The sequence below is a fragment of the Ascaphus truei genome, chromosome 5 (assembly GCF_040206685.1).
Source record: "Ascaphus truei isolate aAscTru1 chromosome 5, aAscTru1.hap1, whole genome shotgun sequence".
Classification (NCBI taxonomy): Eukaryota; Metazoa; Chordata; class Amphibia; order Anura; family Ascaphidae; genus Ascaphus; species Ascaphus truei.
In genome coordinates, this window is record NC_134487.1 from 14,354,727 (window position 1) to 14,370,142 (window position 15,416).

Consider the following 15,416-nt stretch of genomic DNA (forward strand, 5'->3'; position numbering starts at 1 on the left):
ATTACATTAAATGAGTTTCATTAGCTTAGCGGATAGCCGCTACGGTAACGAATGTGTTAATTTTTTCATTAGGGGTTTATTACTAGTGTATTGTAGCAGGGGGTCTCTGGAGCAGAACCTTGTTTTGAGATACGGGACCCTGCTTTTCCTATGCATTTAAATGTCCCGCATCACGTGACCGTGGGAATCAAATGCATAGGAGATACCGTCTCCCCATAACGGGGCCTGTATTTCGGGAGGCAGGGGGTCCCCGGACCTGAAATCAATGCTATTCTACTCCGGAGACCCCCTGCTCGTCTCATTTAATAAAATTTAAATTAAAAAAACATACATTTTGGGCGAGATTTGCGCAGGGAGAGGCGGCTCGCTCTCTCTGCAGCAGAAAGAAATCTACGGGTAAGGCCTTTTCAGAGGGGCGATCTTCACGCCGCTGGCTACTCGCCACTCGTGAATTTTGCTATCACAGGTAATCGAGGCTTTCTGAATACTGTGATAGCAACACTCACAAAAACGGCGATATAAATGGCCCGGCGATTTTTTTATGGACGCTTAGTTCATAGGCCCCATAGGGTGAATGATCAATGTCCGATCGTAATCATCTCCTCCAACAGTCTGGCACCACTTCGCTAGTCCTCTGAAGATGTTCGCATTTGTTCCTATTATGGCTCCGGCTTCTCCTCTTTCACGAACTTCAGGACATATTAGTGCCACTACTTCAAGGGGTCCGGCTAGCTCAGCAATTTCCTTGGAAAATTCCACGTAGCCCAAGTACGGATAGGTAGCTTCACTGAGGCCCCACACAACAAGTCCATTCAGCGGCTGCAGTGGCAGGTGTTGCAGATATCGGTTCTTCCATGATTGGACGATTATAGACACTTGCGATCCACTATCCAGAAGAACCTTGCATGGTTTTCCTTCAGTAGATTCCATCACTCGGGAAGAAGGGCCAAGAATCCCAATGGGCAGATTGGGGTACCCGCAGATGCTCGTGGGTGCGTTAGTCATGGAGCTTCTCTTCGCGTGGGGCCTGGCATTCTCCCTTACCAGGTTCCTCTGTCATTTCCCTGCTTCTTGAAGGCTTCTCATGCCAGTGGTGCCTTGCAGTACGCAGCCCTATGTCCATGTTCCCCACACTGGAAACAACCCTTACCTCGATTTGTAGAGAACCGGTCCCAGGTGTATCCAGAAGAGTACCCGTTGAGGCCATCTTTTTGGGTGCCGCAGTCATCATCAATGTGTTCATTTGCGCCGTTAGCGCTTGAATTGGTTTTCTAAGCACTGTGTTGCTAGCACCGTTCTCCTCACAACCTCCTGCACTGGCGCAGCTACCCTGGCTTGGGTAGTTGTAGTTCTAAGTGCCGCTCGGGTCTCTTTCTTGTCCTCTTCCGCACGCACTTCCCAGATAATCTGTTCAAACGTGGGAGGATCCTCTTTCCTGTCTCAAATCCGTAGTCGTATCATGGTTATATCGTCCAATAATGCGCCCCGATCGACTTGTTCTAGTTTCTCCTTGTCGACCTGACCAGCTTCAAGTCTTCCTCTTAATACCACGCGATATAGTAGCTTCTCTATTCTATGTAAGTACTCAGAGAACTTTTCCCCACCCTGTTGTAGAGAATTCCTAAACTTATAGTACAGATCAACAGAAACAGAAGAGAATATACTGCTCACTAATTAATAGATGAAATTAGATGATGTAATTATGAATTTAGCCCTAATGTCTAAAGTGGTATTGGGTGCTACCTACTGTATGTGCTGAATTGAAATGTATTTTCAAAAATAGAGATCTAGGGCATCATGCAGTAAGCAGCAAAAAAATGCATTAGCCAGTTTAGTAATTAGCCATGTTTTTGGCGTGTTAAACCGCTGTATGCTGTAAGGGACGAATCCCTGGTGAATGAATTAGCCACCACCATTTGATAAAATGGCTAGTAACCGGTGGCGAGACGGCTGCCTGGCGAGAAGTTGCCGAGAAGCCGTCCCCTGCCGAGATATGTCTGCAGCAGAGAGAGATCCGCTGCTCTCTCGGTGCAAACATCGGCACATTAAAAATGATTGTTAAAACCATTTTTATTCATAGTGTACATGTGCAGGGGGTCTCCGGAGCTGAATCGCATTGGTTTCAGGTCCGGGGACCTCCTGCTTCCCGAGATACAGGCCCCTTTATGAGGTGCCGGTATCCCTCTGCATTTAAAGGTCCCGATCACGTGACCGCGGAATGTAAACAAAGCAGAGGGATACCGTCACCCCCTAAAGGGGCCTTTATCTTGGGAAGCAGGGGGTCCCCAGACCTAAAACCAAAGCGGTTCAGCTCCGGAGACCCTCTGCACATCTACACTATGAGTAAAACACACATATCAATAAAGACTCATTCCTTACCTTTGCGGCTATCTGCTATGGTAGCGAAGCAGCATGAGCTGAATCGCATAGCTTTGTGGACCAGGGACCCCCTGGTTCCCGAGTTACAGGCCCCGGTATGTGTGATCGGGTGGGCAGTGTCGCCGCCATGTTTCTAGCGTCCCATACGTGACGTGCCCGCAATAAACATGGCGTCGACACTGTAACCGATGCCCCAAACCGGGGCCTATAACTCGGGAAGCAGGGCACAATATTATTAAAATACATAAATGCTGCTTCATTACCATAGCGGATAGCCGCTAAGGCAATGAAGGGGTTAACGCATAATAGTATGTTTATTGGGGACAATTGCCCCCAATAAACATAGCAATACACAACATACAATACAGTAATGGGCAACATTACTATTATCCACAAATGGATAATAGTGCAGTTGTCCATTTAAAATGCATACAGAACAATAAATACATTAAATACATGTAGCACTCACCCATGTCCGGCAGCCACGATGAAGGCCATCCTCATCTTCATCCTGCTAATGCCCCATCCGCTTCTGCAAAACAGACACAAGAATGAAAACATCCAATGTAATGTCTCCTAACCCCTTAATCACCATAGTGGTTATTAACCGCTACAGTCATTAAGGAGTTAACCCACCCTCACCCACATACCCTACCCCACTATCCCCCCACCCCGTGAGGCCTAACCACCCTCACCCACTACCCACAAGGGAGGCCTACCCACATACCCTTGGGCCAATACCCCCTCCCCCCACCCCAACACATACAGTACAATAATGTGCCAAATAACTATTATCCACATAGGGATAATACATTATTTGGCCATTATTAAACACATTAAATACCGTAGTAAAATAAAGAAAATTCTACTAACCTCTTCAATAAGAAGGCCCCGTCGCCAGCATCATCCTTGTGGTCCGTTGCCAAAATAATACATAGCCAATACATTGCAATCACATTCACATATCAATGAACCCCTTCATCACCTTATCGGGTACTAACCGCAAAGGTAATTAAGGGCTTAAGCCATCCTGGCAACGCCAATACCACTGATCCATAACATCCTCAATTAAATCAAAAGCAATTTCCTAAACAAATCTAATATAATCATCCAATCTAAAGCATCAAATGCCAATCCAAAGCCTCAAATGCCACTTAAAACATTGCATTTACATTGTATACATGCTGTATTAAATGTAAGCTACATGTAGACGCTGCAAATCAATGTTAACAATACAATATTCCAAATAAAATAGCATTACATCAAAAGAACTATACAATGTAATCCAATAAAGTCACCATCAATCAATTAACATACATTAATTACATCCCCAAACAATTAAAATAGCATCCATACCAATTACACAATTAACTATAGCAATAGGTACAGAGAACAATTTACCATCATACAAAATAGGACGCAAAAAATTACAATATACTAAAGCAAGCCTCACCATGACCTAAAGTACAGCATAGAAGCCCAAAAATTACATCTATCTAATTATAAAATAAATTTAACACACATCTATGCATAGCAGCATAGCCAATATCATTTACAATAGTGCAAAGAAAGCTTTTACAACACTATCATTTCTTACCCTGTATGTATATATTTCTCTAGACATACATACATACATACATACAGTGGCAAGAAATTATGTACAATAAAAAAAATATACACATGAAAAAAGGGAAAAAAAACACAGTTACACTAAATACATTTCTTTAGTTAACTTACCATTAGTTGACCCACTCACCGACTCCCGTTGATCAGCTTACTCACGAACCAATCCACGAACAGGAACCCATAAAATAATAAACCAGAAAATAATAAACATTAAAATAATAAAACACGATAATCCAGGGATCTTCTCCTTCTTATCCACCTTCATCTGTATTCTTCTACCTTCTTCCGGGGTCTTCTTCCCGTCTGCTGCCACGCCCTGGTCTTCTTTCTTCTCCGGAGGTCCTTCCTCCTCGGTGTCTGGCTTCAAAATGAGACGACATAGGCTTTTAAAGGCCTATGACGTCACATTTTCGTCATGGTTCCCACGGCCCTGATTGGGCCGTGAAAACCATGTGGTTTGGCTGATGTAAAAAAAAAGGATGACGTCACTTAAAGGCAATGAAAGCACAGCCAATCAGAATGGCTTTGCTTCAATTGCCTTTAAGATGATATCATTAAAAGAAACATGGCCGGCCTCACATGGTACGGCAGCCAATCAGAGCGTGGGAAGTCTATCCCTACTCTGCTACGGTCGTGAAGGGGTTAAGCGCACCCGCAACCCCCCCGCAAGCCTTAAACAAACAACAAGGGCCAAAAACCCCCTTCACCCAACCCCGCTACCCACAATAAACCTGGCACGGCTGTTTAACCCCTTCATTGCCTTAGCGGTTAGCCGCTAGGGTAATGAAGTGGCCTTTAAATGCATTTTTCCTGCCTCGGATGCATGCAGGGGGGTCCGGTGCTGGTATTAATGGTATCAGCTCCGGAGACCACCGGCATCATCCCAGCCAGGAAAAAGGCCAGAAATTTTTCTAAGTGCCGATCCGCCGCTCATCAGCAGCCTCTTACCAGCAACTTGCCAACTTTTTCTTGCGTGGCTGATTCGCCAGAAAAACTCCATTCTAGAGTGGTGAATAGCTCCGCTAAGCTACTCGCCACTACTAGAATACAGCGTGGCGGATACATTTTCAATTTTAGGCGGAAAGTGCCTTCTCGCCTCGCCACCGGCGGGAAAAAAAAACCGCCAACCAAACTGCTGTTTTTTTTGATTCTCGCCACTTTCTCGCCCCTTACTGAATAGGGGTAGCCATTTTTGGCGGGAAAGTGGCGAGAATTGCCTTTCCGCTGCTTACTGCATGAACCCCCTAGTTGGTATGAACCCGCTATCTCTCTAAACAAGAAGCACACTGTTGGTGCACACCGGGGCAAATAGAACTTATTTCATATTTCCACAGTTAATATAAGTCTACACATGCAAATCAAATTATCATATATATTTGTGTGTATTTTTAAATTAAAAAGTGTACCAGGTGGTAGGTTGAGGACGCTGATAATAGCAATGCAATTTATTAAACACCACTGAACATCAGTATCAATTGTCCCATGATATTTATTGTATATGAATCATACGGCAATGTAGTTCAGTGTGTTACTAGCTTGTTAATATGGAGTTCTATTATTAGGATGATTATATATCTAATACACTCCTTCAGTGGTTGTTCTTGAGCCCACTAGGGATATAATGTAGTTAGTGTTTAAATCTCAATAAATCACTCCAAAAAAATAAAATATCCAGATGATATAAATTATAGCTAGTGTGCATAATTTAATGGTGATCAATAACACAGCATACCATATAACTCACCAATAATTGGTGTGGAATTGTCAAAACATACATCAGTCTATCCCACTATAACCTATATGGCTAACTAAATATAAAAGCCATGAGTAGCAGCTCTAACATCACTGCATAATTTTACTCCTGTGCTAAATTGATGGACACTTTATCTGTGGGTGACATAAGTTCTAAATACATGCAGTATATTAAATATAATTCACTCAATTACTAGTGAGTGGTATGTTGGATTACTTCTGTGTATACTGACACCACTAATGCACAATATTGCAAAGCAGTCTGTCTAACTGCATGGTTGAAATGACTGAAAATTAGGTGGCCAAATGGATATACAGTATTTGGCAATTGAGATACTTTGGAAGGCATTACTGTTGCAACGTTCAATGTAATACCTTTACATTGGTAAACAAACGAGCATCACCATATTGAAAAAATTCCTTGGCATTTGAAATGCTATGTATATTAACCTTATTGCAATAATCAGTGAAGTAATGCCTTTATATCAAAAACTTAGCCAAACATCACCATGTTACAACATCTTATTGTTATAATCTGTAAAGCAATAGAGCACACGGCGGTACAATTTAACAACCAGCTACAACCTTGCACGGAGAAAGAAAGCCCAGCGTCCGATACTCCTCCTGGAATGACGTCACACGTCTTATGCCCAACGCGTTTCCCTCCCGAACGGAGCTTCGTCTGGGGCGGATGAGTGAAAACGGCAGCATAATTTGCATAATTGGCATAATTTGCCTTAAGTAGCATCACTGATTGCCATCGCATCCCTGCTCCAATCGGAACCTGTTAAATCATGTTACAATCAAAGCCAATAGAATCCTGTGATGCTGCTAACGCTGACAATGCACTCGCCATGCACTCACCATGATAGTGCTGACAAATATCTTGTGGCAGAAGAGTTAAAACTCAAACAAGAGATTAAAAATAATAAATTTTTGTCTCAAAGGGAAACAAATTGTGTACATGTTGTGGCTATGATTGTTATAAGTCAGAGAGGTGCATAGTGGTTTAAAGTATGGTATAGTACCTTAATTCACCCATGAGTGACAGAGTTTGTTCATACAGCAAGATATAAAATGTGTATGTACTGAAGTCACTAGTACAGTAATGATCACAGGTCAAAGTGAATGAATATTCATATCTAATTATGACTGCTATATACAATGAAAATTAATTCAAAAACATTCGTTGGGATTCACATATGATGAAGGGAATGTATTCAAAGCACAGCTGTAATTGAGTACAGTATATATAGTGGAATCAGAAATGTAAATCAAGGTTCTCACATACACGTTGAGTCAGCTCTTGTTAATAAATAGTCTACAGATTGAAGATATAAATTGCTAACTATTAATTATTTTAAAACCAGAGACAGAACATAAAACACAGACAAAGCTCAGTTTTTAGCACATCCAGTGAGACTCATACACGGTACAGTGCCTAAATATATATGTATAAATATCTAATAAGTAAAATGGTCTTTTAGTTTGACATTTTTGGCCAAAATTGTTGTAAGCCCCATAGCCAACGCCAAGGCAGACCACATATCAGGGGTCCCTAACGCTAATATAAATTCTTAATAACCTGTGTAATAACAGGAAGAATGATTTATAGTAAATCTGTCAATATTAGTTGCAAAGTTCTGAGTCTGACTGAAGCTTTTATTAACCTGTACATTACCAGGAAAAGCACTCTGTATTAGAGATGTCACAGCCAAACTGCAAGCAGGCAAGTTCCCCTGAGTGGAAGATGCTATGGAGTGAGCCCATAACCATTTAAATGTGGGAGGGGGTGAGCTTAAATTAGGAAGGAGGTTGCCACCCTCCAATCAGCCATGACTAGCTGGACAAGAATTGTAAAACATACTGGACACCTAACAAGCTCCTATTGAACCCCCAAAATGACCACAACATATATATAAGCATATGAGTGTCACAGAGGAGTGCTACTGAGCACTAATAAAAGCTTCAGTCAGACTCAGAACTTTGCAACTAATATTGACAGATTTACTATAAATCATTCTTCCTGTTATTACACAGGTTATTAAGAATTTATATTAGCGTTAGGGATCCCTGATATGTGGTCTGCCTTGGCGTTGGCTCAGGGGCTTACAACAATTTTGGCCAAAAATGTCAAACTAAAAGACCATTTTACTTATTAGATATTTATACATATATATTTAGGCACTGTACCGTGTATGAGTCTCACTGGATGTGCTAAAAACTGAGCTTTGTCTGTGTTTTATGTTCTGTCTCTGGTTTTAAAATATATATTGCCATGCTCAGTAGCACTCCTCTGTGACACTCATATGCTTATATATATGTTGTGGTCATTTTGGGGGTTCAATAGGAGCTTGTTAGGTGTCCAGTATGTTTTAACTATTAATTATCGCTGATATGATAGATGTTTAGATGAAAGGAGTATATGCAAACCCTTCGTTTAGACCAGATGGACTCAATGTTTTTAGTCTGTAAATCCATTCTGATTCTCTTTTTAATCATTTATTATCTATATCACCACCTCTCACGTGGTTTTTGAGATGATCAATTCCCAAAAATGTGAGACATTTAATGTCACTTTGATGCATATTGTTAACGTGACGCACCACTGGTGTCTCAGGTTCATTTTATATTGAATTCAATAATTGGTTACTGTCGCCTCTGAGGATTGCACGCGTAACGCCTTTATGGCGTCTAATCCTGCGCCCCTCAGACTCTGTAATCCTTTTTCACTTCTACCCATCAGAACACAGCCAGTCACGCACCATTTGGGTTGCAGTGTCCATCCAATTTTCTAAATCATCCTCCCCTGTTGGGATAGGCTTCACCCCAGAGAATGTCCTTTGTCGTTGGTAGGAGCTATTCTCACTGATGGGTTTTATGACTCTGTCTAGTACTTGTCCCATCGCTTGTAATAGGGCCTCAGAGGAAGGGGCAGAGATTACGTTCTAGGGTTTTGGGGTGGCTGCACCCATCTCACTCACAAGTTCGTCTAGAGTCTTCCCTTCCTTCAGTAATAATTATTTTACTCTGTCTACCAGTCGGGTAGGGGCAGGTCTTGAACTGCAACAGAGGGACTATATCGAGTAATAATAGTCCACACAGTTGTGGCATCTACCCCGGGTACACTTGTGGGCTGATAGCAGACACAGGGGGTTACATGTGTATGGTGACTGGACTCTCAGACTAATCTTACCAAGTCCTCCAAGAAGAAAGCACCACCCACGGCCAACACAAAAACTCAATTAAGCAAATCTTCCAGATCCTTTTTTTTTATCCCATCAGGGGTGTCCCATGTATGGAATCTTCAGAACTGGAGCACAGCTCATGCAGGAGTTTGTCACTAGTGTATAGACATGCACCCACATTTGGGGCCATATTTATTAAACAGTGATGCTCCATAAAACACCTGTCCAGCCATGGCTGAGCTAGCAGTGGGGATGTCTTCCTGCATGGAAGATGTTTTTACGGAGTAGCACAGAGTAATAAATAAGGATGGAAAATGACATTAAATGGCTCTGTAAGCTGTGTTCTAGCACGAAAAGTGTATTATGGAGTAACACTTATTTTTTGTAAATATGGCCATTTTTTTTCCCCGCATTGTATCATTTATTGGATGAAGCAAAGTAATCTTGTACAATTGCTTGTGAAGCATAAAATGTAGCCTTCAAAACATGGAATCTTCCCATCAAATAGAACATGTATTTTAACACCGATACATTACGGCAGGCCGGCACAACTCCAGTCCCCGAGGGCCGCAAACAGGCCAGGTCCCCAGGACATCCCTACTTCAGCACAGCTGGCTCAATTAGTGGCTCAGTATGGCGTCAGGGACATCCTGAAAACCCGGCCCGCCCGCGGCCCCCGAGGACCGGAGCCGCGCAGGCCTGCATTACTGCTAAATAATCCATTGCAATGGCCATTTTTTTTTTTAATGGAATTCTGATTTCTTATAGGGTAGTGAAACATACCTTTTATACATTAATAGGATCTCACAGAATTCCCGTAAGTCAAAAATGTTCTCCTTCTCACTTTCCTTCCTTCCAGGAATTCTGTGCGTGAAACACCCCCTTACTAGACAAGCTGCTTTTGACGTGTGCAGTAACGTGTCAATTGTGTTTGCTAACCATTTGGAAAAACCATTTGCGTGCCCCTTTGTAAACGCCGGCGTCTTCTTTTGTAGGCGGAAGAAGTGAAAGACTTGGTCAGAAAGGAGATGAGTGACAAGTGCGGTGAGTTAATTCAATCACGCTCCATCGGTTATTTGCTGCCTCCCTGTGCAGATTGGCAAATTGAAGCAATTTGAATTCCAGCACAGCCCTACATAGCCATGCAGAATTACCCTGACAATCCCACACCATTAGGGTGAACCTAGAAGCGTGAACCACAAGACTAAGCAACAGTCCGCTCGCTGTGGTCTGACGGTTAACTCTTTATTGCTGAAAGTGTGTTGCCATGCATTATTCTTTAAGCCGGCGGGGCTCAACTCCAGTCTTCGAGACCTCCCAACAGGACAGGTTTTAAGGTTATCCCAGCTTCCGCACAGGTTGCATTGCGCCCAGGTTCCGCACACTGATTGAGCCACCTGTGCTGAAGCTGGGATATCTTTCAAACCTGACCTGTTGGGAGGTCTCGAGCACCCCTGCTTTAAGCTTAAAAAGAGGCATTCCCTCTTAGGACCACAGTGAATTAATGGCAGTGGCACGTTTATTGTGTTAAATGTACGTGATTGGCATCTTTAAAATATATATATATAAACACACATTTTTTTAAACTGTATTCTTTCCATAGTACAAAAAAATGGGAAATACTGCACATCAATGAATGAAAATAACAATAAACAAAGATACAGCGACCGGGGCTCCTGTTCCAGGAATCTCTGCCTAATACCCCAGTGAATCTGGATAAGTAGAGGAAGCCGGGCACTGCGGATTTCTATACAGCTAACTTATTGCCAGTGGATTGACGTTTCCACCTCACGGGGGGGGCCCTTTTTCAAAATGAATGGCATAATACAAAAAGTCACACAAAGTCCCCAATAAATCGGCCCCCCGCAGCAGGTGTCCCACATTAATCCTGATCGATGCCATCATAAACCCCCGCACCGTTCTTCTCCTCAAGGACGCGGCATCGCTCTGATCTCGTAGCCGAGTCATCCGCAATCATCTCCTGGGGTTAATCAGAAGCAGTGCCCTGTTTCTTCTATTTATCCTTTTTTCCATAGTAACCAGATTCACCGGAGGGACTAACCATCTTTAACTGATGTCTTTTGTGACAAATAATGTCTGTAAACGTCTCTATGCAAAGTGAAATTGTTAGTCAAGGCTCTTTTTTTTTCTTCTCTCTCTCACTATGTTGTTTTGCGTATCCTAATTATGCTGCTATCATGCGCCGTAGAGATGTATGGAAAGATAAGATTAAAAATACATAGAATGTGCAGGGGGGAAAAAATAGAAGCGTATTCATTTCTCACTAAAAGCAAATAATTTTTACTTGAAGCGAGATTTAAGCTTATTATTTGGGACTGCCTGTTTAGAACAGCAATCCAATCTACTCCCCATAAAATACATGTCTCCTTTATTTTTACCATTACAAAGTCCTGTTTCTGCTGTTTCCCGCAATCACGCCCATTTTAATGTATGTGGTGTACAGCAAATAAAAATCCCACGTTGTGAGCACATTTACGTGTCCCTGACAGGTCTGCATCCCTGCCTTTCCCCATTATTTCCCAGCATACACTGCTTCCACTGCAGCCAGGGATTCTGGGAAATGGCATGCAAATGAACACACAGGGTCACCTTTTGCTGCATGCCCTTTTTTAACAGGGACCCCTATAAGCTTACGCCTGACGCTATTACACCGCTCTTCAGCACAGCCTGGGTTACAGAAGTGCAGAGCCGGCAAACCTTCTCACAGGCAGCCATTTCGACCTTTGGGGTCTCATCAGTGTGAGCCTGGTTATAGTGGCTAGTAAAGTTCCAGAGATATCAGTTCCTGAACATTTGCCTCTGTGGCAGGTTAAAATGGCTGCTGACGTTCACACTCCTTAAGACAACAAAAGTTGCCATGGTAACAACTGATGCCAGTGAAATAATAATACCTAAGTGAAAACAGCAACAACAAAAAAAAATAACATTTTGAAAAATGAAATGTAAAATCAGCACGACACCAACTATCACGTTGTTATAACTTTATTTTTTTGTTTAGTGGGGTTATTGTTTCAAGTGTCAGATGAGCCAGCAATGGTGGGCAGTAGAGGTATTAAACATGTGTATCTCCATTTGTGGGGTTGCACAAAAAGTACGGAGACTAAAAAAAAAAAAAAAGCAAGCGGTGCGGAGGTTATTTTCTGAATCTGTGATGTCATGCCTGAACCTGGAAGACATTCATCTTTATTACTCTCTGCTGTGGCTTCTGCTTATCCTGGGCCCGCAGTAGAAGAACAGAGTTCATCAATAGTGCTCTAAATGACTATGGATAATGGAAATAACAATGTCAATTCGAATATTCTTGATAGAAGATGGCCTAATGCAGGCTGGTGAGTATTGGGTATGTAGGTGAGCGCTGTGTAGAGGACATATATATTAAAGTCCTAGAGGTGTTGTGAATGAAGAGTGTTAAGCTCCATCACATCACTCTGACGAAGCGCCAACGAGGCGTGAAACGCGTAAGAGCTCCCTCCATTTTCCCTGACTGCACCATGATGTCCGAATAAAGAATATCTTTTAACCACAAGCTGCTTTCCTGATCATTTATGGCTGTGCTCTGACACACTGCCTCCAGCAGAATACCCACTTATCCTGGTCCCGCACAAGCCTGTCCTTTTCCTTTTGCTTGCCCTGATGTTTTTGGCAACAGTCAATACAAAAGTAACCCAGTAAACATTCTTATTATTATTGAAGTATTTAAACTTTATACTTATTACTTTTTACAGTATGTTTTGTCAATTGGATGTAGCATTGGGTACCCCTGTCTCTTGTTGTATACATTTGCCATGCCCAGTAGCACTCTTTTTGACTTAAATATATTCATGGTGTGGTGGGTGTAGGAGTTTGAGCTAGCTGGGAATGTGTGTTAATCCATTTGTGACTGGTAAATACAAAAGGACGGGGTTAGCAATGAGTCTGAAGACTCCAGCGTCACAGCATCATAAATAACATCGTCTACGGATGGGGCCGCCGTTGCTGCATCCGGGGGCGCCCACGAGCAGGCGGAATAGCGCGTTGACCCCGGCCCCTTTTCCACGCACGGCTAATGTCGATTCAATGGTGGCTGCTCCCGCTGATGCATTTTGTGTATGACGCAGCAACGCGCCGGCATTAATGGCTGCCGCATCTGTAGATGCTCGCTTTCTAACTGCTGAGGATAAAGTACAGATACCCTGTCAAATATGTTATTGTATATTTATATACGCAGTACTGTATGTGTATATTTATATACGCAGTACTGTATGTGTATATTTATATACGCAGTACTGTATGTGTATATTTATATACGCAGTACTGTATGTGTATATTTATATACGCAGTACTGTATGTGTATATTTATATACGCAGTACTGTATGTGTATATTTATATACGCAGTACTGTATGTGTATATTTATATACGCAGTACTGTATGTGTATATTTATATACACAGTACTGTATGTGTATATTTTTTTGTACAGCTCCAAGAGTGGTAAACATGCACCGTAAAACATATTAAAGGCTAAATATTAAAAAGGGTGATGCTTGCCTTTAGATTCTAAATGTCAGGGCAGGAGGGCATTCCAAGGACGACTCATGTCTGTCCTGCAATGCATTGCAGACCCTTTCAAGCACTAAGGGGCTATTAGGTATTTATAATTAAATATACTTGCTGAATAATGTGTAGCCGGTCCCTCCGCCATGGACAAAGTTAATCTTGTTGCTGACACACATGGCTGACCCCTACATCTGGAGTGGTCAACTTTAGCCCTCAAGGGCCACCAACAGGTCAGGTTTGAAGGATATCCCTGCTTCAGCACAGGTGGCTCAATCAGGGGCTCAGTCGAAGACATGCCATCACCAGAAGGTGTTTTATATCATAGCACTGCTTAGTAAATATGGGCCTAAGCATTAAATGACAGAAATGCCATTCTTGCTGTCAATTTATGGCTAAATTTAAAGAGGCATTGTCAACCTGCATCAATGTAGCATATAATCGTTCACCTCTTTTGCCATATTCATATCAGCATGCGATTTGTGACTGGTATAGAAGAAATTAGGGATTGTACCCTTTGAGTGCCCTATGGCATTGGGGCAGCGTCCTATTAATTGGCACCCTGCGCCTTCTGACATTGCACCAGTGTTCTGGAAGTTTCGCTCTTTCCTAGGAGAGGTCGCGACCCTGGCTCCCGGCGAGCTGAGGTCGGAACAGAGGAGGCGGACGTAATCCTTTTCCGTTCCTGGCTTTGGGGCAGAGTGCAGCCACAGGATCACTATACTAGTGATCACATGACCTGCACACCGGAAGGATAGTATCACTGGGTGGTGTAAACCTTCCAGCATCGAAATGGATAATTGTGCACACATTTCAATGAAAAGTATCACATTTTTGCACCTGGCTCAGTTTCATTTTTCCCTTTTCTTAGCGTCTGAAAACTCTATACAGCAAAAGACAGAAAAGCCCAATGCTACATCCAATGTGACAAAAATACAAAGTGAAATACTTCAATATTCTCTTGAATAAGAGTCATTTAGTTGAACCCTTTGGCCAAAGCGTTATAAGCCTGCAAGTCAAGGCATGACCAGTGTGCAGGTCCTAACACTACCTGAACATTCTCATTTACCTCTGCTGGAGGGAGAATGACCGCAGTGGGTCGGAAGACGTCTGAACACTTTGAATTAGCATAAACACGTCTGTTTTGGATGCACTGTAAAAATATTTGATCCTTGCACTAAACATGTCCATTCAATGATTGTATCCGACACCTTCTCATGCCACCATTTTTTTTTTCTTGTCTTTTCACAGCCTGCGCAGGTGAGTGTGAGAATGAGGACTCTGAAGGTAAAATAAAATCCTGCCCGGCAACAAGGGTTTGATATTCAGATTTGATGTTCACAGTCGTTGGTTAGGGCAGCTGGAAAAAAAAATGCACGTTTCAAGTATAAAAACCACACTGCCTCGGGCAGTTATTGTAGTGCAACATAATGACATTGTTCAATCACAGTGCTTCATAAAACAGGGTTTACAGACCCCAATTGGCTCTCCCGGAATCATCTAAGAAAGTCTTCCGTTAGTCCAAATCTTCCGTTAGTCCAAGGGTGCTCAACTCCAGTTCTCAAGCCTAACCAAACATGCCCTGTTTTCCCAATATCCCAGCTTCAACACAGGTGGCTAAATCAGAGGCTCAGTCTTTGACTGAGCGACCTGTGCTGAATCAGGGACAGATTGAGCCACCTGTACTGAAGCTGGGATATCCTGAAAACCTGACCTGGTGGGAGGGCTTGAGGAGTGGGGAAGTTCTCACAATATTAACACATATTTTATTGCTTTCACAGCATTAAAAGTAGTAACACAGGAGGGAGAGGGAGTAGGGGGTATGATACATTTTATTGGACCAACAAGTAGTTATGTTTCAAGCTTTCAAACCTCTCCTTAGTCTTTGCGGGGCGCAAGGCGGCACGCTAGCAGCGG

At 42.6% G+C, this 15,416-nt stretch overlaps 1 protein-coding gene across 1 annotated transcript in view; it reads left to right on the forward strand.

Annotated features, from left to right (window-relative positions):
- The window catches only part of LOC142494625 (uncharacterized), a 439,963-nt gene that overhangs the window by 410,226 nt on the left and 14,321 nt on the right, over positions 1-15,416 (forward strand). Inside the window, exon 98 of the mRNA XM_075599056.1 lies at positions 9,941-9,989. Coding sequence (XP_075455171.1) covers positions 9,941-9,989 — 49 coding nt within the window. The remainder of the gene's footprint in view (positions 1-9,940; positions 9,990-15,416) is intronic.